This window comes from Mustela erminea, chromosome 5 (genome assembly GCF_009829155.1).
Source record: "Mustela erminea isolate mMusErm1 chromosome 5, mMusErm1.Pri, whole genome shotgun sequence".
NCBI classification, from domain to species: Eukaryota; Metazoa; Chordata; class Mammalia; order Carnivora; family Mustelidae; genus Mustela; species Mustela erminea.
The window spans coordinates 128,327,654-128,352,107 of record NC_045618.1 but is presented as its reverse complement, the minus strand read 5'-3'; the positions used below and the strand labels follow the sequence as shown (position 1 = coordinate 128,352,107).

Sequence of the window (24,454 nt, the reverse complement as noted above, 5' to 3'; positions counted from 1 at the left end):
GCCATGAAAGACCTTGAAAGCAGGCCACCTCCTTTGGAGGCTTTTGGATCCCAGATCACCCTTACAGCTGAGAGCCTGACCAGTTGGGATGACTGTGCACCATTCACCATGAGGCAGTGAACCTTAAAAATACTGATTTTAGAACCCGAATACCAAATCACCACCGTCAATGCAAAAATGGACTTGGTATTTGACCTTGAAGACAAATCACCCATAACTTTGTTATGGATGTTTATCTGTTAGAAATGCCAATTTCCTCAACATCTCCTCAGGGTGTCCCGAGGATGAACAGGACTGTCTAATCCCTGTTTGTTCCTTTGTTTATTCCTCAGTGAGTCTGAAATGTTGATTGCGATCAGGAGTATAATAGGTGCTATAAGCTCTTTTCAAAAGACAAATGCCCCCTAAATATTTTATATATAGAGAAAGAGACATATAGACACATATATGTGGTATATAGACAGATATACATTTTAACGTATATATGATTATGTATGATGTGTGTGTACTGTGTGTGTGTGTGTTTATATTTTAGCCATCAAGTACTATTCCCTCCGCCCTCCCCCCGCCCAATGTAATGGGCTTTTTTAACCAAGGTGAATAACACCTCCCCCAGGTTTAGGAGGGCTGCCCTTTGGGGTTTTGCCTCCAGCCCTCATCATGCAGAGTGCGGGGGAACAGGGAGGCGGGGTGGAGGCCATATCCTCCAGAATGTCACTGTTCTCTGGCAGAGCCCTAGGTCAGCTTCCTCCTGGAGGCACAGATGGCCTGGACGGGAGCGCCAGCCCTCTTCCGTGTCACTCCCGCTCTCCCCCGCAGGTTCAGCCTGGATGTAAAAGCCGCGCTCTCGGGTGCCCAGCTCCCTGGAGGTTCGGAGGCTTCACCCACACGGGGCAGCGCTCTCGAGGCCAGTCAAGGGCGGGCCAGCCGCTCGTCTTCCGCCAGCAGAAGCAGCCCTCGCCCCTTCTGAAGTTCTTTGACCAGGACAGCTGGCGGGGGGACCAACCCCTGGGACCTGAATTTCCGAGAGCGTTCTGTGCACTGGGTGGTGGTGGGCGCGGGGGGTGGGGGGAGCTACCTTCTCGAAGGGCCTCCAGCCACCGAACCCCTCACCCTCTGGGGTCCCCAGGCCGCGTCTTCCGCTCACTGTCAAGAGACAGCACGCGGGTTCCCGCCTCTCCCCCTGCGGGTGGGGGCCGGGAGAGTGGCCGCGCGGTGCTGACCGCCAGGCCCGGGGGAGCGTGCGGGCGGCACCACCGTGTGCAGCCGCTCCAGCGCTTTTGCTGACTCAAGGGGTTTATTTTTATTTCTATCTGGGGCTACTTCAGCCTTAGCCATCGCCTGCGTTTTTTCTTCCCAAACTGCAAAAGGTGCCTTAATCATCCGAATCTGGCTCAATGCGCCCGAGGGAAGGGAAAGGGTGCTTTAAAAAGAGAGAGAGAGGAAAGGCTCAGCGTCCGTCTGTAGGTCTGTCGGTCTCACTCAGCCCCGCGCACACACACGCTCACTCTTCTGGGAGGGAGCGGAGCGCGGGGAGGGCAGCGGTGTGCGCGGGAGGCTCGCGCGGGTGTAGACGAGCGAGCGTGTACTTGAATGGGGAGGGCCGGGATTCCGGGTCGCTCGGGCCCCTCCTCCCTCCGGAGCCAGCCAGTCCCTCGGCAGAGCGCTCGGGCTGCACTGATTTGCTCTCGGGAGTGCGCTATTTGCATATGACTTGCCCATTTGTGAATTTGGCTCCCCAACTCCTCGCTTCACTTCACCTGTGCCTCCCAGTTCCGCGCACTTTGCCGGCGCCCGCCCGCCTCTCCGCCACTTCTGCCGCCTGCCGGGCACCTCCTCTCGCGTTCTCCCTGCTCGCCCACCCACCTCTCTCCGCCCAGGGCCACGCTGGTTTGGGTGGCTGCTCCGCGCTGGCTTCCCCCTCCTTGCCTCTTTCCCTCCGGTCCTCCTTGTTCTCTTCCTCCGGCTGCTGCTGCTGCTGCTGCTTTTCATCCACTTGGGAAACCCAGGACGCAGGCGGTTGCTCCGTGGCGCTCTTCCAGAACGCGCAGGGTTAACAGCCTCCGCGCCCTTCCACCGAGATTTCGGGAACACGCGAAGAACTCTCCCACCTGCAGCCCCCTTTTGCCTGGCAGTTCTGCAGTGCATCGCCTGGAAGTGGAAAAAGAGAAAAAAAATGTTCAAACTGCCTGGATGTTGGGATAAACTAACCTGAGCCTTCTTGGGTCTCCTGCTGCCTCCCCCCTCTTCCTTCGCTTCCACCTTTCCTCTGTGTGGCTTCCCGGAGCGTGCAGTTGAGTCGCCTGGAGATCAGGAGGAAGCCGCGGCGGGCCTCCCCTGACATGTGTGGCATTCCGGGGCTCCCTAGGAGGGTTGCTATACCTGGGTGGACTTTGGCTTTCTAAATTTCAGCCCCGGGAAAGAGGAGCTTTTGCCTTCTTCTTCCTTTTTTTTTTTTTTTTTTTTTTTTTAACTGATTCATCATCTGTCTTGAAAGCGCTTATTCCCTCCCTCTTTCCAAAATCCGGGCAAGTATTCCTGCGGCTATGATGGGCCCTTGGGCATCATGAACTTCATTATTCCTCTCTGGCTGGAATTCAAACTGCCCATCTGTAGTGGTCCAGTGCGTTGACCATGCACCTGAGAATCCACGCGAGACGGAGCCCTCCTCGCCGGCCGGCCTGGACGCTTGGGATCTGGTCCCTCTTCTGGGGATGTATCGTCAGCTCTGTGTGGAGTTCCTCTAATGTAGCTTCTTCCTCCTCCTCCTCTTCCTCGCCGGGGTCTCACTCTCAGCACGAGCACCATTTCCATGGCAGCAAGCATCACTCAGTGCCTATTTCTATCTATCGCTCCCCTGTCTCCCTTCGAGGAGGGCACGGTGGGTCTCTCTGCTCTTTATCCTTTTAATGGGGCATAGCGATTCCTTAACCCACTCGCCTTTCAGGTAATGTCAAGGGTGGGAAGATAATAAAAAAAAAATTGAATTTAAAATGATAAAAAACATCCATCGCATGTGCATGAGAGAAGAAAATGTCCATTACCCCCTTAAAGTCTAGTGTTTTCTGCCCCAGCCCCTCAGTTTCTCTAAGGGTTTCTCCTGTCCTTAGCTTTCTCATTCATAGCTTCACAAACACCACATTTCCCCCCTTTGCAACCTTCTGCCTCCTTCATTCCCTTCACCCCTGTGATGGCTAGCAACTTACCAGATCAGGGCCGGGTTTTGCACTTTAAGAATATCCATTCACCTTGCTTTCACCCTTTTTTCAGATCTTGTTTTGGAGCTAGTCATGGGAAAGTAGATAGCAGGGATCCTTAGGTCTTCAGCCTGAAGTTGATGGAACTACTGGGAAGTGGCCTGTGTGGTTAAGGTCAGGGAAGAAAGTAGCTGAGTGTAAGAAGGCAGAAAATGCAATTAATAAAGGGTAGTATTGTTCATTTGGGCAGCTTTGTGATTGTCCACATGTCTGAGGGAAAGACCGGCTATCTCAGAAACTGCACATGTAAGACTGCTAACTACTACACAGGAAGTGATAGAAGAGATAGGACAGAGTCCATTTAGAATTTACCCAAGTGTAAATTACAGTACCTTTGATCCTACCATTTATACCAATGTTATTTCAATTAAAGGTTTCACTGGGAGGCTGGTTCACTCAAAACAGGTATGGTGTGTTTTGCTCCGAACAATCCTCCTTGCATAGCTATTGAAGGAAGAGATTTATGGCTCTTAAAAATCATTTCAGTTCCGAGCAGGCTGCCTCTGAAAGGACGTTGTTTGCCACCAAGGTGGGAGTCTGCTGTAGTAAACTGTTCCAAAGAAGGGATCTTCAATATTTGTTTACTCTGCACTCTACTCTGGTGGCAAGGAGAGTAGGAATCACAGAACCGAATGGTAGGAGCAGCCCTCCGGGGAGTAGCATGAGTGAACCACACTAGAGGTCCCCTGCCCTACCTTGTAGTTTGGAGACCCCATTTAGAATGTCAGTTCTTCCCACTGCCTCCTAGCCGTGGGCTTCTGCTCTGTACCATCCATAGTGTTAAGTGGAGGCACATTGAGAAAATGCCAGCACGTACTCTGGCTCTTTCTGGCTCTCTCTTTAAATTTTATTTGATGGAGTTGTCAAGTAGCTCAGAGCTTGTAAGGTTGGTGGAGAGGGGTGGTGGGAAGGAGTGAATGCTTGATCTTGATCGGGGGGCTGTTTTCTCTGAGACTCCCGCTGCGTCTGGTGTCGGCTTTCTTAAATAAATAAATAAATAAATAAATAAATAAATAAAATAAGGAGAGGAAAGAATGATAACCACCCAAAAAGCAAAAGAAATTTCATTGAAATGGAAACTGCTAGCTTCTAAGGGAGAGAGGGACTGGGGTGGGGGTAGGATTGTAAAGAGTGGGAAAGAGAAAGGGGAGTGGGAGATGGAGAAAGCCAGACAGACGATTACTAATAGCCATAATTAAACATGGAAGGGCTCAGCGATAATTAGCTAAATTTCGCTAATTAGTGTAAATGATCAGCAGGGAGATGGATATTATGCGTTAGTTAGAGGTTATAGGCTGGCAGCGTCTCGATGTTTTCTGTTCAGGATGTAAACAGTTAAAAGCAGCTACTAGTTAAGTGATGGTATTTGCAGAGCCCTACGTCCCAGGGGTTCCTAAGTCTGTCAATCTCTGTCTCTGCTCTCTGTCTCTGTCTCTCTGTCTTTCAGCTAAAAGGGCTACAGGGGTTGAGCCTTGCAGAGATTAAACACAGCTCTTTTCTGTTGACTTCATTTTTTCAAGGATCAGTTGTTCAGTAACTTCTGAATCTTTTTGACTCGTTGCCAGTCTGGTTTCTCATTAGCCTGCATCTGATAAGATTCAGTGTGGTGGAAAAGGAGAACGAAGTAAGTAAATGACTAGAGATCCCAGGAAAAGCCCTCACCCACCACAGCTGTGGCGTGCAGTGAACCCCAGGGTCTGGCATAGTTAAGATAAGAAAACTCAAGAATTCACCTCTTGAGTATCCTCTTTCAGTCCTGAAGTCTCATCTCATTGATTTGGGGCTTGGAGAGTGAATGCATCTATATTAAGTAGGCTCCTTGCATATTTAATTAATGTTTTTGAGCTTAAAAACAAGAGAAGCAGCAATCAACGAGATGCCCCAACCCCTGACTCCAGTCCCACATCCAAGTTGTGACCTTTTGTGTCCTGAAAAGACCAGAAGACCCCTCGGAACTTTGCTAATGCATCTCTCATTCTTACTTGGAGTACATTTGCTTTCTCCTAGTCCAAGACAAAGGCTTCACTAACAGCAATTGTTTTAAAAAAATCTTTTGGATGGAGGCAGTAGGAGGCACAGCACCATGAGACTAATGTTATTACTAATAGTTTTCTGCCAACCTTATTCCCGAGTTAAAAGCAGCAGTCTCCATTGTCTGGAAAGGAGTAAATGCCCTTCATTCTGCTATAAAATGAAAACTAGAGCCTTGGTCCAAGAACTTTCTTTGAACTTGGAGATATTTGTTTGTTTGTTTTATGCTGCTTCCCCTTGCTCATTTCCTGAAAAGCCAGAAGTTCTCCAGCTGTCCTGTTAATCAGTTGTTTTCACCCCTCCCTCCAGGCCACCCTGCCTGGGCAGCCTAGAGAAGGCTGTGCTCCTTTGTGAGTGCAGGAGACTAAGATCACACGTACCCGAGGCACCCAAAATACTCTCCCCTTAGGACTGTGTCTCAGGACAGAATGAACTGTCTCTTCTTAAGTAGGATCTAGTAGATTTCCCCCTTGGTTGGTCCCTTCTCTCACTCAGGCTCCCTGCTTTCTGCCATGCTCTGGCCTACTCAGTAGTCAGCTAACATTTATTGAGCATTTACTATGTGTCAGACTGTGTGCTCCTTGCTGAGGATAGAAATCTATAAAAGACATTGTGGCGTTCAGCCAAGAATAGTTTCAGGAGTATTTTGATCATCTATGAAAGATTAAGTGCTTCTCTAATGTAAAAATATTGGGGGGGGGTGAGGCTCCAACTACTAAAGCAAATTAATTAATGTACCATTTAAATAGTCTTTATATAAAGTACAAATTTATATTCTTCTGTTGTTTAGAATATCCCTGTAAGTATTTGTCATCCTCAACTTTTTTTTTAATTAATTAATTTATTTATTTTAAATATTTTATTTATTTATTTGAGAGAGAGACAGTGAGAGAGAGCATGAGCGAGGAGAAGGTCAGAGGGAGAAGCAGACTCCCCATGGAGCTGGGAGCCCGATGCGGGACCCGATCCCGGGACTCCGGGATCATGACCTGAGCCGAAGGCAGTCGTCCAACCAACTGAGCCACCCAGGCGTCCCTTCATCCTCAACTTTATTTCTAGGCTTAAATAACATGCTTGTCAATGTCTTCTAGGTAGTTTAGTGGTACGGTAAATATAAATATGAAAATACATTTGTTTATCAACCTTCAGTTTCATAAAGGAGGTTTGTATATTTTTTCTCCTCTCCCACCTTTAAGAACTCCAGTGAGCATCTACCTAAAAAAAAAAAAAAAAAAAAAAAAAACCAAAAACCAAAAACCAAAAAACAAAAAAAACGCTTTCATACTTAATAGTTTAGAAAAATGACTTTTCTGAGAATCTAGACCTAGTATGTGCCTTGCATTTTATCCTACATAAAATAGCCAGCCTTCCTGACTGGATGCAGGGGAACTCCTTGGGGACATAAAACTCAATCTTAAAAGGGAACACACCAGAGTGTATTTAGAGGAAATTCTCCTGCTCAGAAACCAGGGGGGTGTGTGTGTGTGTGTGTGTTGTGTGTGTGTGTGTGTGTGTGTGTGTGTAGGGAGGCAGAATGAGCCCTCTTTGAATCATCTCAGCAGAAGTGGTGGTCATGGTTCCGCTAGTGACACATGTGCTGGGAGTCCTTCTTCTAAGAAACTGTGCTCGTCATCCATTGTCACAAAGACCTACCACTTAAGTTTTTCCAGCCATGAGGCTTGTTTTACTCTGATCTGTTGAGCACTTTCTTCTGCTCAGCCAGCTGCTTCCTCACCACATTCTCTCTCCCTTCCTTCTTGGGATTCAGTTTGTTGAATAATTCATAATGTTGGTTGACAGATAAAATTATAAGATTTATATGTCTTTGGCCTTGGTGATGAATTAATTAAATTGGTTTCTCCTTCTTTCTCTCCTCTAGATGCATTGTTTTTCTTCTCTCAGATTTGCTGGCAAGTGGTAGGTCTGGAGATTCACTTGTTCTTGAAAGAAAGATTACCAAAGGAAAATTATAATATCCTACTGTAAATTTTTTCAGTACTTTCAGTGTGGATCACTGTAGCAGGGAGAGGGGTGCAGGGGCGGCGGGGGGGGGGCGGGGTACTGGCGTGAGAGTTGTCATATCCTAGGGACAGGAGATGAGATTACTGAAACAATTGCTTTCAGGAAAAAATAAACAAACAAACAAAAGTCTTCACCAGACTGGGTGATGGCTGGAATTCCATAGTAAGAACTTTTTTGTTTTATCATCTGATTTTGAATCTAGGAGCAGTGACATACTCCATTTTACATTTTAGGGAATGAACTTTGTGGATCTCAGAAGGCTTGCTTCACCAGGACTGAGAGGGAGGCAGGTCTTTGAAGATAAACCTTGAACTTACCCACACTTTCCTCCATCTATTAGTTTGTTAGAACTGCCATTAAAAAAAATAAAATAAAAAATAATATTTTATTTTATTTTTTTTTTTTATTTTTTATTTTTTTTTCCCCACAGACTGGGTGACTTAAACAACAGCAATTCATTTTTGCACTGCTCTGGAAGCTAGAAGTCCAAGGTCATGCTGTTGGCAGATCTGGTTTCTTCTGAGGCCTCTCTCCTTAGCACCTTCTCATTGTGTCATCACACGGTCTTTGCTCTGTGTTCATGCATCCCTGATGTTTCCTTGTGTGTCCAAATATCCTCTTCTGTGAGGACACTGGTCAGACTGGATTAAGGTTCACCCAGATGTCTCATTTTAACTCAATCACCCTTTTAAAGGTACTATCTCTAAATGTGGTCACATTTGAAAGTATTTCGGTTTAAGGCTTCAACATACAAGTTTTGGGAGGACACAATTCAGCCCATTAACGCTCCTCCTCCTCCCCTAGGACACAGTCACTGAGAAAGACATAAAAACGTACTATTCAGTGAATCTCCGCTAAACTCAGACTTTCCCAGTGGAAATAGAAAACCTTCAGTGACAGTGGTAATAATTTACAAAACTGATGAGATAATGCCTCAAGAGGAAAAATCTGTTTATTGGGAGAAACAATACCAGTAGGTTTAGTTCAACCTTGTGTTTGCCTTCTTATCAGTTCACCTTGTGTGATCCAGTCTATACCTAGTTGGTTTTTTTTTTTTTTTAAGATTTTATTTATTTATTTGACAGGCAGAGATCACAAGTAGACAGAGAGGCAGGCAGAGAGAGAGGGGGAAGCAGGCTCAGGCCAAGCAGAGAGCCCGGTACGGGACTCGATCCTAGGACCCTGAGGTCATGACTCAAGCTGAAGGCGGAGGCTCAACCCACGGTGCCACCCAGGCACCCCTATACCTAGTTCTGTTTGTAGACTAGTACCATTGGACTCTAGCCATGTGCTCTGCAGACAGACTGCACCGTCTGCACTCCAAGACTCTCTCTCCTTAGACCTGCTGCCATTCCAGGCCAGATCTCCCTGCCCACCCAGTAACTTCCTTCCTTCGTAAACCACAGTTTCCCATTTTTTCCTTTCCTAAGACACACATCACCAATTCCCTTCACATCTCACTCTTCAGGGGAAAAATATTAAAGGGTGAAATCAGTATAAACTCCCACTTTTTTTTAGCAACTGAAAAATATGTCCTTTTAACAAAATATCAATTTCATTATTTTTCGGTTGGATTTTTATTTTGTTGAAAGTTCATCTTCAAGTATAAACAGGAAGTAGTCTGTTGACATCACGGCATGTCATGAGGCTTGGGGAGAGAGTGTATGAGGATCATCAAGCAACTTGACCGCTATAAATCCCAAGCGATGTATCTGAAGCAATCCCAAGCTCTTTGTGGAATGAGTTTCTTGAGTGTTGTTTTCTTTCATTTTTGTTTTTTGTTTCCGTATTCAGATATTTTCGAAAAGTGACTTTTGAGAGAATACATGCTCATGAGTCTGTCAGGTGAATAATGATGGAAATGGGCAGCGCAGTGGTAGTGACCATGGGAACAATGAACTGAAAGTTTTAGAATTGGAAGAACTAGTTCTTGGTCTTTTTCTTGTCACTTCGGAACTTTGTGATCTTGGTTAAGTCATGAGGCTTGATGTTGACTCAGTTTCTTCATCTCTAAACCGAAATAGCAATAATAATACCACCCAGATGTCACAGAATTATGAAGAAATTAAACAAGTTGTGCTTGCTATGTTGCGAGGTACTGTGTAGAGATTAAATATTCTCTGAGAACTATTTTAATGATAACTCTCTTCGGGCTCCTGGTACAAAGTCGAGCTTCAGTGTTGAATGGCTACTGGTTGGTAGTTTGAGGTTAAGGAGCATGAATCTACCGCTTCTCCTCATTTTCTTATCTACAGCAACACTTTTTGCCTCCAAGGGGAGACAGGTTTGATATGCATTTTCTTGTTTATGGCACTAAAGGAATATAGCATGTGTGGTCAGCTTGTGCTTTTTGATAACATGTAAAAAAAAAAAGCCAGGCTGGGCAAAATGTAGTCTAAGATGACAAGTAGCAAACTGTTTAGAAGCTGAGAAATCTAGTGACATAAAAGGGGAGAGGCCCCTAAGATATATTCTGAGATCATTTTGGAAATACATAATTGGATCATGCTTCTGGAAGACGTCTGCTGAATTTAAACATTCCTATACGATGCTTAGCACCCATTGGAAACTTGAATCTGTAATCTGGTTTATACTAAGAAAAAGACAGGTCTTTTTAGGACTACTATTTTTAGATCTAGAAATAGAGGATTTCTTTAGATGTCCCTTCTGGTGCTTCTACTCACCAGGACTCAAAGTTATAGAGGAGGTGGGAGCTGGGGAGGTGCTGGAATGCTTAGAGGTGACTTAGTGGGGCCCGATTTTAAACCAGAATTCTTCTTGAGAGAACCTGATGCTCGTCCATAGATGTCACGCCTAAATTTTCTCCCTGACAAACTCTGTGACTTTGGATATGACATTTTGTTTTTAAGTCACATTAGGCTCTATAAACCTATCCTCTTTCTTCTTCTTCTTCTTCCTTTTTTTTTTTTTTTAAGATTTTAATTATTTATTTGACAGACAGAGATCACAAGTAGGCAGAAGCAGGCGGGAGGTGGGGGGAACAGGCTCCCCGCTGAGCAGAGAGCCAGATGCGGGCTTGATCCCAGGACCCTGAGATCATGACCTGAGCCGAAGGCAGAGGCTTCAACCCACTGAGCCACCCAGGTGCCCCTTCTTTTTTTTACCTAGAGTTTTCTGAATGTCATGGAGTGCGTATGCACCTTTACACTGCCACTGCAGAAAAATTGGCTTTTTCTTTTCTTCCTCATTTGTACAATGAGTGGGTCCAGTGAGATGATCTCTTCAAATGGTTCTCGACACAAAGACCGCATGCTTCCCCAATCCGTACGCCTTTAAACATGCCACTGCGTATCTTACAAAGGCATTTTATAGGTTTGTTTTCTTGATGCCAAACCCATGCCAAAACCGCAACCCGGTTTTCCCTTTTCCCCTCTGACAGAAGCAGCATCACGTGCAAGAATGGCACACTGTGATCTCAGAAAGCCCGCTGTCCAACTTCACCACAGTGTCATGTCGAGACGGGAAGAAACGCAGCCTTCATTTAAATGCATCTTATCAGCCCTAGAAAGGAATTCTGTGTTATGTTAAAAATGCTCTGCTGTGTTCAGCTGTATCAGAGCAGAGGGCAGCATGCCAGCGGAGTTTTTAAAGAGCAAGTGGTTTATGTCTACTTCTGTCAGAGTTTTGAGAGACTTGCTCGGACCATACACATTCACACGCCTCCTGGGTACCATGCATTCCTCCAGTAGTTTACATATATGATTCCATTGAATCCCCACAAACCTCTAGTATTCAGAAGGTTACCACCATCTCATACATGAAAGCAATGAGACTTAGAGAGTTTATGCATCTCGACCGAAGTACTATGGTGGTAGAGCCATAATTCGAATTCAGTTCTCTGCACAAATTTCTGAGCCTTTCTGCTATACCACGCAGTCGCTTAGCTCAAGAGACAGGAAGCAAACACAGCAAACTCCTTTGTCAGGAATAAGGCGTACAGGTTAAGGAGACATTTTGATTAATGTAGTTGGCACACCTTTGCAAAACATCTACAAGTGTCCAGTTCGTAATAAGTATTTGAATGTTTATCGTCTGCCTGAACCCATTCTGACCCAAGGAGATACTCATTAGAAGGAGCAGACAAATGACACTTCTACACTGATACATGTTTTTTGAGTGAATGAGTAAATGGCTGAGTGAGGTGCCTCAAGATTGGCTCTTGTTTATTAGGAGAGGAGGGATAGTCATTGATAGAAGTGGCGAAGGGCAGGGGAAGTCATGTATTTCTCAGAAGCACACCAACGGGTTTATAGAGTTTAGAGATTGTCTGACCTTGTTATATACCAGATGACTAAGGTTTGGAGTTGGCTATAGGCATCCAGTCAATATCAGAGTTGGTGGGGAATTAGGCAGTATGATTCCCACTCCACCATCGTCTTTTTACTCCTTTGCGGGAGGACCGACTTCTCACTCCTTCAAGACCCTTTCTCAGATCGCAACATTGTGTCCCATCTCTCTTTCCACAGATTGATCTTTCTTTTAACCAGATGAAGTCCTGTAGGATTCGATTCTGCCAGGAAAGGACTTCTCTGGGCTTCTGTAAAAAATTAACATTCCATGTACATTTTTCTAATAGGTGCCTGGCTTTGTGCTAAGAGGTGGGCTTTCTTGGGGTGTTTGGAAGGCTTCCTCTGTATGGGAGACCCCAGGATGGGAAAGGACTCAGATTCAGGTTCCTGTGTAGGGAGACATTGCCTGTCCCAGTTGGATCTCACTCCTAGAAAGCAGAGGAAAGTGGCCTATGTACTCACCTCTCTTTTCCCATCTGGAAGCCACAGCTGAGTTATTGTTCAAAGACATGTCCTCTGACCCAGTCCCCACCTCTTGCTTACCAGCTATGGAGTGGCTATGTGAACAGAAAACCCCTAGCAACCATCAAGCCGTATTTTCTGAGCTACTGTTCTCACCCTCCCTCTTTTATTGTTTTGAAATATTTCTGCCACCCCCCTACATTAGACTATAACTGTGTATACTCTTGAGTGACTTTCCCCCAAACTATGAATTTCAACTCTTTCTGAGACAGTCTTTCAGAGTTTGAATATAATTACACGCTTTGGGGACAAATTGTGGTTTTTGCTACATAAGAAACTAATGGAAATGATCCGCCTGTTCCTGTAGTTTACAGATTATATGCTTCAGAACTGGGGGTATATTTTTAGGCTGCTTTTCTGTATGGCACATTAAAATGAAAGTGAAGTTGGGGGAAGTCACCTCAGTGGCTAGGCAGGAGAGCAGGTTGGCAGAGCACAGCATTAAGCTGAACCAGTGATGGGTGTTTTACTTAGCAGCATTTATTTGTATTGTCCCTTTGTTGTTTGATGCTGTCCTGGAAAGGAGAGAAGTGGGGGGAGAGTGGGGGCTGGGGGGAGAGGAGATAGGCAGGGCCGGGCTGTCTGCAGACACTCAAACCAGGGAAGGAGATAATTACCCCAAACCCCCAAGTGCAATGAACACTTTTTAGAATTTGGAATTGTCTCACGGAGACCTCTTTCTGGAGACCAGGCGAGACTTGAAGTCAAGTGCACAGGTGTGGCCGCATCTGCGGGGACATGGACTTGGCCAGATCCTTCTTTTCAGATTAGAGCCAATGACTAGAAGGAGAAACTAGTTTCCCCCATTTGGCCTTCCTCAGTGGCTCTAGACGAGAGGCCATCACTTGGATTAAAATGTTTTACTGTGCTTCCACAGTCCATTTAATTCCTGGTCTCAAATCCCAGATATATCCTGAGCAAGTAGTGATAGACAGCAAAGATGTTGGGGCTTCTTATAAGTGATAACTAAGAGGGTAGCTCCAGTTTCTTTGAATCCTCAGTTTTCATGAAAGACTAAAGGCCCCCATGCAAAATGAGTTCACAGGTAAAATAAAGCAAACCCCTCTTGGATTCTTGGGGTCAATGTTAGCAGCATTCTGATTATTTAAACGTTTGAAAGGATAGTGAAAGGGTTAAATCTCAACTAGAAATCTGGCCCGCAGAATAATTTGCATAGAGGAAGGGTCCTGTGGTTTGGATAGTCAAGGTTTTGTTGTGTATCTTTTTCTTTAAACCAATTATTGAATATCTCCGTCCATCAACCATCGTCTCTGCATAATTGGATGGGGAATTATGTGTTCACTATGTCAATTCAATCTTCTTAGATAAAATAAACCCAAGAGAGGAGACTTCTATGATTTCACAAGAATGATAATAATATCTACCTTACCCTTAATAATTATAATAACAATATATCACTTTTGTGTATGTTCTTCAGTGTGCCTAACACTCTTCTAAAGCTCTTAGCTCGTTTAGTTCTCCTATGAAATCAAGATAGTTGTTTTCCCATTTGAAAGATATGGACACGGAGGCATGGAATGTTTGAGTCATAAGGTCAGATTATAAGAAAACACATGGCAGAACCAGGTTAGATATCTAAGCAGTTTGAATCTAGACCTGTGCTCTTAATATTTAAATATTCATGCGATATTACCTGGGATGGTAGAGGGAAATAATACTCGAAGTGGTGTTTTCAAATACAGTGCCTGGCTCTCTTTTAAAGGTCTTTTATGTTAGACCTAGAGCCAAGATGAACTGTGAGGACTGTCACATCTTCTAAACTTAACAGCTGAAAATACGCACTTAACTCGTGTCAGTCCTTCAGGTTCCTGAACCTAATTCCAGCATGTCTGTTTGCATGGGGGCCAAGAAATTCTCTCAAATACCGATTCGGCTCCATTTTGATGCGTTTCTCCCTGCAGATAGCACTGGATTCCACAGGTTAAGGGTTCAGTCCTACAAGACTGCCACGCCCACTGCCAACCCCTATGTCAGATGCCAGTCACCATCTAGGTTGTTACCTGTACTTCTGACCAGCAAGCTGTAAAGCAGATGGCACCCCATACTTACCCTCTCTTTGAGTTCCATTATTATTATTTTTTTTTTTTTGCATGCATCACCAAACTCAGGAAACCCATTTACTTACAGGATTATCAATTTATTATAAAAGGATGCAACCCAAGAACAGCCAAGTGGCAGGGCTGCATAGGCTCAGGTAGGTAGGAAGGGGCACAGAGCTTCCTGCCCTTTCCAGGTGCGTCATTCTCTCCAGTCTCCATGTGTTCAACCTAGAGGCTGTCTGAGCCCTGTCTTTTTGCTGCTGTTGTTGTTGTTGTTGAATTTTTTGGTCATCTGAAAAACCAAATATGTATTTCCGTAGGTTGTAATATCACAGGCAGGTATTAAGCTAAATGCTTTGTCTTATCTCATTTCATCTTTACCAACCATCCTTTGGTGTAGGTGCTATTATTATCAGGGAAAGAAATAGAGACTTGGAGTTCGGCAGTTCATTTCAAGTTCTTCCACCTACTGAGCTGTCAACCCCTTGCATCTATTGAACTTGTATTGAACAAACATAAACCTGTTTCCTGGTACTGAGAGCAACTGATAGGAACACTTCCTTATATTCACCAGTTCTATTATATTATGGAAGATTGTCTGTGCTTTCTGCAACAGCCTTGGGAAATTCACACACGTTTCAGAGTCAGCTGGCAAGGAATGGTTACATAGTCAATGAAGAGCGAGGGACCCCTCCACTGATAAGGAAGCCCGCTGGTAACTCACCTGCCTCATTTTTGATTCACTGTAAGAAATTCATTTATTAGGAAATTTAGTCTCCAACAGTTGCTGTGGGCTTTCTCCCCAAATTACAATGTTAGGCAAACCACCAAAACTTCCTGGTTTTAGTTCTCTTACCTGCAAAATGAGAGAGTTGCAATCAATGATCTGGAAGTGACCTACCAGCTTAGTTGTTGCAAGTTTGGTATTCATCTTTCTATCAGCACTGACAGGCAAAATTCTAATGATTTCTAAAACACCTTTTCACGCTTCTTCGGTCACCTTTGGATCTACTTTTATTTTTGGCCCTCTGTACCTATGGCAGAAGTTCATTAATTACCAGGGTAAAACTAATGAAACAAAGATTCCGAGAGCAGCAGTGGTTTTCAGTTTGGGTATTGTGTGTGTATATGTACATGTGGGTGATTGTGTGAGCCAGGAAAAAATAAATAAATAAATAAATAAAGTAACATAAAGACCTTGATAACAGCCTAATTAGCTCCTGACCTGGAATGTAAAGTCAGACAGGAGTTAAACCTGCTGTGCATTAGAGATGTAGGGATGCTTTGGTACCTGCTTCTTACTGCTCTGATGTCGTTTACCAGTGCATTGGGTCACCAGAGCTCATGTTAAAATGTCAATTATAGTTGAAGAGGGGGACATCTTTAATGTGGGAAAGGAGTATAAACCTGGAACCTCGGGCCTCTATGGCAGATCCCTCTCTTTCAAATGATATTTTTAGGGATTTCCATGTGAGGGGGCCATTGTGTACCCATGGCCTGCAACCCCCATCATCTCTCAGTTATTAAGGAACTATTAGACCAGCTAGTATGTAAGAACACTCTTTTAGACCATACTGAGATAGTGAGTTTTTTTCATTTCCCTGCACAAGGTAACTTAATAAAAGTAACTTTGAAGTAGACCTACCACCTGAACGCTGAGTTTCTCAGGCCCTGGGGTGATGCCCTTAAAAGAATATTCTGATGGAGGGCCCTCATGGGACCCAAAAGCTGCTTTGAATTTGAGGAATTTTCAGATATTTGACCTAGAAGACATTTTCAGAGACATTTTCCAATCAAATGACTTTTCATGTAAAGAAGCTAACAGCCCGGGAGTTTGTGAATCGTTCTCAAATCACACTTTTCAAGTTAGGGGCGAGTTGGGGCTACAATACCCGTTTTCAGATTTGACTTAGTCCTCTTTCTGCTGTACTGATGTTAGTACTCAAGCTTTCCAGGCCACCTATTTTACTCTGGACAAGGAGACGATGCTAAGTCTCTGGTACAAGTGGTATAATAAACCAACAGAGGTAGCAGAGAGCACGAGAGCCAAGTTATTTCAAACCCTCACCTTATTTGCCTTAATCACCATCTCCGAATGGGGTTCCCACTCCATCCCAGGCATGCCAGGCCCTCACAGGGCCCCCACTTTCTCTCTGCCCTAGCAGCCTCGAAGGGAAATTCAGTGTGCTGCAGCTCAATCAAACCAATTGATGAGAGCTTTCAAGCCTAATTACATGGAAGGTTTCTTCCAGTGAAAGGAAAGAGGAAAGAGAAAGGGAGAAATTAAATTGAAGTGTAAATCAGTCAAGGGCTTAGATCCCATGCTTTCTTTCTTTTTAATCAAGAGTAAAATGAGAGGAGAGTTTTAAGGATCATCACGAGACACCATTAACTACCCAAGGAGTTCTTGACTGAAGTTGGTTTGTCATGAATAGAAAAGTGTACAATCTGCCCAAAAAAGGAAATATCAAAAGGTCATGCTTTGGTTTAGGAGAATGATGCTGGGGATATTACAATTTGTTTTTCAGTAACTGTGTCGTCTTAATTCCTCTAGATGGTTAGCATATTTTCTTGCTCATGATGTAGTAAATATGTAGTGTGTAGCTGGGGTAATTTTGTGTTGTGTAAGAAAGGGTAGTGTTTTCAGTTCATTCAGCATTGGACACTACACCTGAAATCAGTATTCAAACTTTTGACCTGTTTCCCTGGAGGTTGACATAGGTTTGGCATATCCTCTAAAATTGCTTGATATTTGTAAAATGCTTTACATTATCACAGAGAAAATTTGTGATCTTTTGGATCCCTACCACAGTTCTGTATGACAGGAGGACAAGGTGGTATGGTTGTTATTCGTCCCATTTTTTTAAGCTGATATAATCCAAACTAAAGAAGCATGAATGACTTGAGTAAAATCATTCAAGTATTAAGTGACAGAGCAGAAACTGACACCCAGCTTCTGTCTCCCACATTGCTTTGCATGACTTAGTATCTTGTGCAGAATTACTGGGCTTTCCAGTGTGAGAAGAAGGGGAAGGAGAATAGTGGAGAAGATAACATTTAGCAAAGAATGATTAGGACAGGGAAGGGGTGTGATACACCTTAATTATTGAATACTTATGGTGTCGTAGGCGGGGTCCAGGCCTATGTTCTACAGTGAACGATTGAAACATGAACCTATATTCAGAGACTTACGGTATGGTTACAGGTGTCTTAAACTGATGCTTAGATCTGTCCTTTCCATCCCTCTATCATCCCCACCCATGTCACACGGACAGTTGCAGACCTCAGCAGACCTTCCTAAACTTCCAGTTGCCCTTCCTGTCCACACTCCCCTCACAGCTGGAGCCATCCATCTGAAATACCAGCCTGATCACCTCACTCTCCCATAGGCTCCTCCTGGCCTACAGGACAAAGTCTTACCAGATCATGTCATTCCCTCTATACCTAGAATAAGAGCTAATCGCTTCCCTTTATGATCTGGACCCTACTTGTGTCCAGACTCATTTTCTAACATGATTTTTGACCACCTTGGCCACCTTCTTCTTGATGGTGATGTTGTTCCTTGAACATGCCAATTTCATTCCCACCACTGGGCCTTCATATTATCAGTCCCTTTTCACCAGAATGTTTTCACTTTTATCCAGACTGTCATATGGAGCCTCCCTCTTATTGTCAAACATCAGGCTTCAGCTTCAGGGTCATCTCCTCAAGAGCCCTTCCTCAATGACTCAGTCTAAAAAACATTCTTTTAGATCTCCATCCATCATAAGACCTTATTTTCTTTTTTTGTTTTTCGGAGCACAGATCCCTCCATGAAAGTTCTCTTTGTGTATACTACTTCCATCAACCTGCTAGAACATAAGCTCTGAGAGCAGAGGACTTGTCTGCCTTGTTCATGGTTGTATATCCAGAGCCTGTAACAGTGACTAGCAAGGAGTGAGTTAACAAACATTTGCTGAGTGAATGGAGGGATGAATAACTGACAGATATCCCCCTTCAAATATGGCACCCACCCAGGCTTAAGCCTCAGTTGCCATAAGGGTCTTAAAAAAACTCTGTGACTTTAGAATGTATTGCTTCATTGATGATGATTCTGTATCACTCATTTTCACCTTAGAGCTCACTCCATAGTGTCTGGTCTACAAAGTTTTCCCTACCTCCTATTAGCAAAGTGAATTTCTCAGACTACTGTGTTGTTCTCTTCAGTGCTTTTCCATTGAATAATTAAATTATTAAACATATATTAAGGCTCCTACTGCATTCTCGGCATAGTTTGTATGAGTACAGCTCAGCCCTACAAGATGGCCATACTTTGGTAGAAGAGCTCACTCATTTTATTAAACATACGGTATTGAATTGCTATTATTTATTGGTAATGATTGTTTTTCTCACTTCGTTCTTACTTCTCTATGGATAATGAATGAGCTCTTTTGCATGACCAACATAGTTCTTATTTTATAAAATGTGCTTGATGGTATTCATCAACAGAAGAATCTAGTGAGTGGGTTGAGAGATAAAAACATAAAGTATTTTAGTACAGAGAATAGTATGGCAAACATCATGAGGTGGGTAGAAACTACTCTGGGAATATAGAGAGGGAAATGTCATAACCTATTAGGCATTAAAAAGCACTCTGTGGAAGAGGTAAACTTTCCATTGTGTTTTGAAAAATGATCTTTATAGACATGCAGGAAAGAAGGCAGAGAGTATATTGTGGAAAAAACAATAGAGGGTCATTTATGGATCAGTAGCCCACTTCACTGATTGATGGGCACGTAAAGGGATGTTGAGAGAAGAGTTGGAAAAGGAGATTGTAGTTCTTTGATCAAGGATATTGAGAAATACTTAGAGTAACTATTGACACCTTTGGCATTTACAGTGTGCAAAAGTATACCATGAACATTATCTGATTTATTACTTTCAATGACCTTGTGTGTGTATGATTGGGGTTTTTTGTTTGTTTTTTCTGTTGTTTTATTTTATCATTATCACTATTTACGAGAAAAGAAAAGGGTCAAGACTGAGAAGTTGATGCTTAATTCTTAAGGCGGGTGCTATATCTTTTCAAAATGTAAATCTGATTAAGTTAACCCCCTTACTTAAGAAAAAAAAAAAAAAAAAAAGAAGAAGAAGCAAACAAATCAAAAAACCCTCTTTCTTCCCAGGCTTCCATAAGCCTTCAAACAAGGACAAAAGTGTTTGATGTGGTCTGGGAGACCCTGCCTGGTCTGCCATTCTTAGTCTCCTTACCCACCAAACCCTTCCACTATTTCTGTTTGTTCCAGCTTCCTGGCTTCCTCCAGTCATTGCTCCTTTCCCTGGATGGATTTGCCATGGCTCATCCCACTTAAGCAGTTCCTTTCCTCTTTACCAGGGTTGACACCCACTTAGACCTGAGGTTTCTACTTCAGTATATCACCTCCTCTAGGAAGCCCTCCTTCACTTGCTTAAGAAATTCAAATTCCCCCAGTGCAGGGTCTCATAACCATTGGGGATTCTCCCTTCTATACACAGTTGCTACTTTATATTTACTTGTGAGATTATTTGATTAATATCTGTTTCCCTGAGTGGACTGTAAATTTCCATTGGGATCAGATGGGGCCACAAGATTTAATAAGTAAAAATACAAGACACTAAGTTAAATCTGATATTCAGACTACCAACCTTTTTGTCTTTAAGTATGTCCCATGCAATATTTGAGACATATTTGTACTGATTGATGTTTTATTTGTTGTTGTTGTTTTTCTGAAATTCATTTAACTGGTATCATGTATTTTATCTGGAAACCCTAGAAACTATATCTGTTTTTGTTGCTAGCACAATAGTTGGGGATACAGTAAATAGGTAATCATCCCATATTTGATGAATACATTGAAATTGGTTAAAAAAATATTCTGGCAGGGCTGTGTAGGAAAAATTGGTCAGACAAGAGGCTGAGTTTGGAAGCACTGATTAGCAGATTGTCACAATCATCAAAAGTAAAGGTAATAAGGGCTCAGATCGGTTGGTGGTATTGAGGCCAGAAAGATGGAGATGTATAGGAGGAATATTTCTAAGCAGGGATCAGAATTTGCACAAGTGTGACCATGTAGCAAATCCACACTTTGAGGGGTGAGGGAAAGGGTCATTTCAAATCTCTGTGATGGGTATCAAGACAGTGACACAGATAAGAATAACTATAACCTTCTCATTTATATAGTGCTTCACAACTGTCAAAGTCTGTTCTATGCTCTGTCTTGCGCTCCTTTGTTGGAGAAGCTTGTTTCTGAAAAGATGGCCATTTAATTATCACTTTCCCTTGTAAATTCAATTACACTTCCCAATCAGTGTAGTTTATTAGTTCAGAGATGTCTGTCTCCATTTCTGTGCATTCTGAACTAATTCCTTTTACTCAATCTCCATATTTCTCAGTGCTGAATTCTTTATTTGTGAGGCACTGCATAATTTTGTGTTACGCCTAACAAACCTCAGATGCATTTATATTAACAGCGTGGATTTCTTTTTAACCATCAGGTTTTCTAAAAATGGGCTATAACTGGCCTATAATGAGATGACCAGCCAGAGGCTAATTTCTGTGGTATTTCCTCCTGATGCCAGAACAGGTGGAGGTTGACAAGTCACAAGCTCCCACTTCAGATAATAAAGATGTAATTCCAGTCATTCAAGTTTGTGTTGAAAGCAAATCTTTTCATTTCTTATTTTTCAATTAGTGTGAGTGTAGCTCCATGGCCTCTAGCTACAGGAGGCCAGATGAGCACGGATTCTTAACTAGACGCATGCACAGAGACCATGCTTGACATTTCCTCAGCAGCTTTTGCAGAGGTCTTGAACATTTTCCCCCAGCACATCCTTGCCTGGGAGCCGCTATTTAAAAGATCAGGTGTGATGAATGAATGATTAAGTGGCGGGGACAATAAAAAGTCAGCACAGCTTAGTGGAAAGAACTTGGGCATTCCAGCTCCACCAGCAAGGCGGTGACTGGTCACTCTCTTAGCGGGTTATACTCTAGATCAGGGATCAGCAAACTCTTCCTCTGAGGGTCAAGGTAGTACATATTTTCAGCTCTGTAGCCCACAGAACTCCAGCTTCCCCATAGTTACTCAGCCCTTCCATTGTAGTATGAAAGCAGCCATAGATAACCATGTGCATGGATGGGTACGTCCATGTCACCGTAAAACTTAATTTACAAAAACAGGCAGGCAGAGTTTGCTGACTCCTGCCCTAGACCTGAGCTTCCTGATCTAAAAATGGCAATAATAAAACCTGTATTATCAGACTATTGGGATTAAAAATTTCTATATACCCAACCTAGTACAGAATCTGACACACAAATGAGTGTCCAGTAAATGTTAATGACTATCGTGATTATAATAAATGAATTTTAGGACTTGCAAGGGAACTTGGGGATCATAGATAACTTTTTTTTTTTTTTTTTAAGGATGCCTTAAATGAAGGATCCAGGAAATACAGGGACTTAATCAAGGTTACTGCAGTCTGTTCCCCCACAATCCTGGTCATCCCACCACTTGGGAATTCCCAGTAAATATGGCAGCGTGAGCCCAAGCTGTATCTTAGGGGATATTGGAGGATTGATTCAACTGAATTCACTGAATATTAACCATGTAGCAGACACTGTGCTGTACGTTACAACTGATTCAAAAATCAATGAAGTTCTTGCCCTTGAAGATCGAGCAGCTTTTGTTTACCTACATAGCTTTATTGAGGCAGGAAGTGACAAATGCTGAAAAAGTGTCTCCTGTGTGCCAAGTCCTATGCTCGGGTGCTTACATATGTTATCTTTCATGATTCCCTCAATGGTTAAACTTCCAGTCTTCTATTCTCACAGACACTAAGGCTCAAAACTTAAGTAATCTGCTCGAGGTCAAGAGTTAGCAAGTCCTGGAGAAAGGATTTGAACTTGTTTCTCTAATTGCGTACTTTGCTTTCTACCAGGCATTGGTGAAGGCCTCCTGCAAGAAGTATGGCTCAGTTAGCTATTCCTACAAAACAAATTAAAAAAACACAATTGTGTTTAAAGCAACCATGCTATTTGCTCATGATTCTGTGGGCCAACCATTCAGGCTGGATCCAGCTGCATAGTTCTGAAGGTGTCCCGTGGGGGTCCTCATGTGGTTGTACTCTGCTGGCTGGTTGACTGGTGTTGATGGCCTAAGATGGCCTCACTCACATTCCAGCTATTAGTTCTGGTCTTTAGTTAAGGGAATCTTAGGTGGCTTGGCTGTCTCTACTTTGTATTACCTCCTACCCTCATCTTGGCTAGCTTGTGCTTCTTCCCATGGTGGTCTTAGGGCTGCATTGTAAGAGAGTGGTAATAAGGACAGTAAGAACTTTCCAGAGCTTGGAAGTCACACAACAGCACTTTCATGGCATTCTGTTGGTTCAAGCAATTCTCAGGGCAGGCCAGAGTCAATGGGTGGAGAAATGGATTCCCCCTCCTAGTAGGGGGAGCAGCAGAGTCACATTGTAAAAGGATGGGCTTTCAGCGATGGGAGGAAGTCTCACCAGATTGGCAAACAATCTACCGCCGAGTAGTAATGGAGTTGGGAGTTGGACCTTAACAGAAATATAGATATTTGGGGAGTGTCGACTTTACCAGAATAGATTATAAAGAACAGCATTAGTTCCTAGCTGAGAATGAGGTCACACAGTTGGACTATACTATCTAGGAAATTTCTTCTTGCCTTTGCTCTAACAAAGGAATTGGTGTTTACTATATATAGGGACATAATTACAAGAGTAATTTCCATATATAGATTTTTCTAAATTTCCAGAAGATTTTAACTTCTATTATATCACATTAAATATGCCTACAGTTCTTTTGCATTTTGTTACTCAGAGAAAGAAGGCAGAGCTACTTCCTCCTTCCCTCTCTGCCACTTGGTGTCATCTTTGCGGCAAAGCAGATTCCCTGCTCACTTCCCCAAGACAATCATGAAGACCGTCTGTGGTGACTGACTGCGGCTGAGTGTTTGCCCCAGCAGCTGTTCTGTTGTGAGGAAGAAAGTTTGATGGACTTTAAGATGGAAAGGAAGGAAGAGGAGAAATTTGATTTCATCGGCAGCTGTCTTACCCATCTTCATTAAGATGGGCTGTGGACACTGCAAGGCCATTCTGAACCAGTGGTCATAAAACTAATAGGCACCACTCAACCCAGGCAGCTCATATTGCCGCCTGAGATCTGTCATCTTGGTGGGTTATTGCACAGGAGAAGGAATCTCCTGTAGGGAACACAACGGTCGTTGTGTGACAGAAGTGAAACTGAAAGAAATAGATTTTTCTATTAGCTGCAAATCAAACCCTTACACATCATTCCTTGAAGGTGACAGCACCTGATTCTCTAAGGCAATGTTCAAGCAAATCATCCAGGCTTCCAGAAGACAATAAGGAATTAATAATACCCACCTAGGAGCCTACACACCTATGTGTGTTTGGGGGTGTGCGTGTGTATGTGTGCGTGTGTAGGTGTGATGAGAAACTGTGTGACTCTTCATTTGAAGTCTTGGACTTGGCTATATGTGTTGGAGATAAATTTGTGGACTGGGGGTTGGAGTAGGAGAATTTTAATGTACTGGGAAGAGGGAAGTAGGAGAGAGAATCCAGTCCTGATGAAGGGAATCTTGAAATGAGTGGGCTAATAATATTCGTTCCCCCAGATTCTGGCTCTGTGCTCTTTCCCTCCGGAAATGTTTGCTGAAGGGTGGCAAGAAAAATATTCTTTTCTTCTGACAATCAAGTATTTCAGGTGGCAGCCTGCCATGAGTATTTCTTTCCATTCTTGAGGCTCCTATGTGCTTCAATCCGACACCTCACATCCTGTGGATTGTAATAATAATGGTAGCAGTTGCCATTGAGTTCTTGTCACGTGCCATGTGTTTTGCATTATTAGAGTGGCTGTGATCCACAAAAGAATTCCTTTGAGATAGCATTATCCCTAGGAAACTAAGGCACAGAGAGGTTAAGTAACTTGCCTAGGAACACAGAGCTTGTAAATTAACAATGGAGGGATCTGAAATTCCCAACGTCTGTACCCTTCTTTTTCACTACCCTGCCTCTTGGGCTATAGGGAATACCCTATTTGAGTGGTATAAAGATTTGTAAAGGGATTTTTAATTCAACCCTTCTCTAGATCTTTGGAAAGTCTTCTCAGCTAGTGTCAGGTCAAAAAATCAGGATCTGATCTAATAGTGTTATTGGAAAGAAAGTCAAGATCATGGGCAGTGAAGACTTATGG

At 43.3% G+C, this 24,454-nt stretch overlaps 1 protein-coding gene across 50 annotated transcripts in view; it reads left to right on the top strand.

Annotated features, from left to right (window-relative positions):
* Positions 1 to 24,454, top strand: part of NRXN3 (neurexin 3) — a 1,567,429-nt gene that overhangs the window by 1,031,930 nt on the left and 511,045 nt on the right. For 2 of the 50 annotated variants that reach the window (XM_032341536.1, XM_032341535.1), the window contains exon 1: positions 1,747 to 2,881. The exons of 45 other annotated variants lie outside the window; for them this stretch is intronic. In XM_032341536.1, coding sequence (XP_032197427.1) covers positions 2,635 to 2,881 — 247 coding nt within the window. In that variant the 5' untranslated portion in view covers positions 1,747 to 2,634. Of the gene's footprint in view, positions 1 to 1,742; positions 2,882 to 24,454 lie in introns of those variants that run through there. 3 more of the 50 variants (XM_032341537.1, XM_032341552.1, XM_032341534.1) reach the window with 3 other exon arrangements.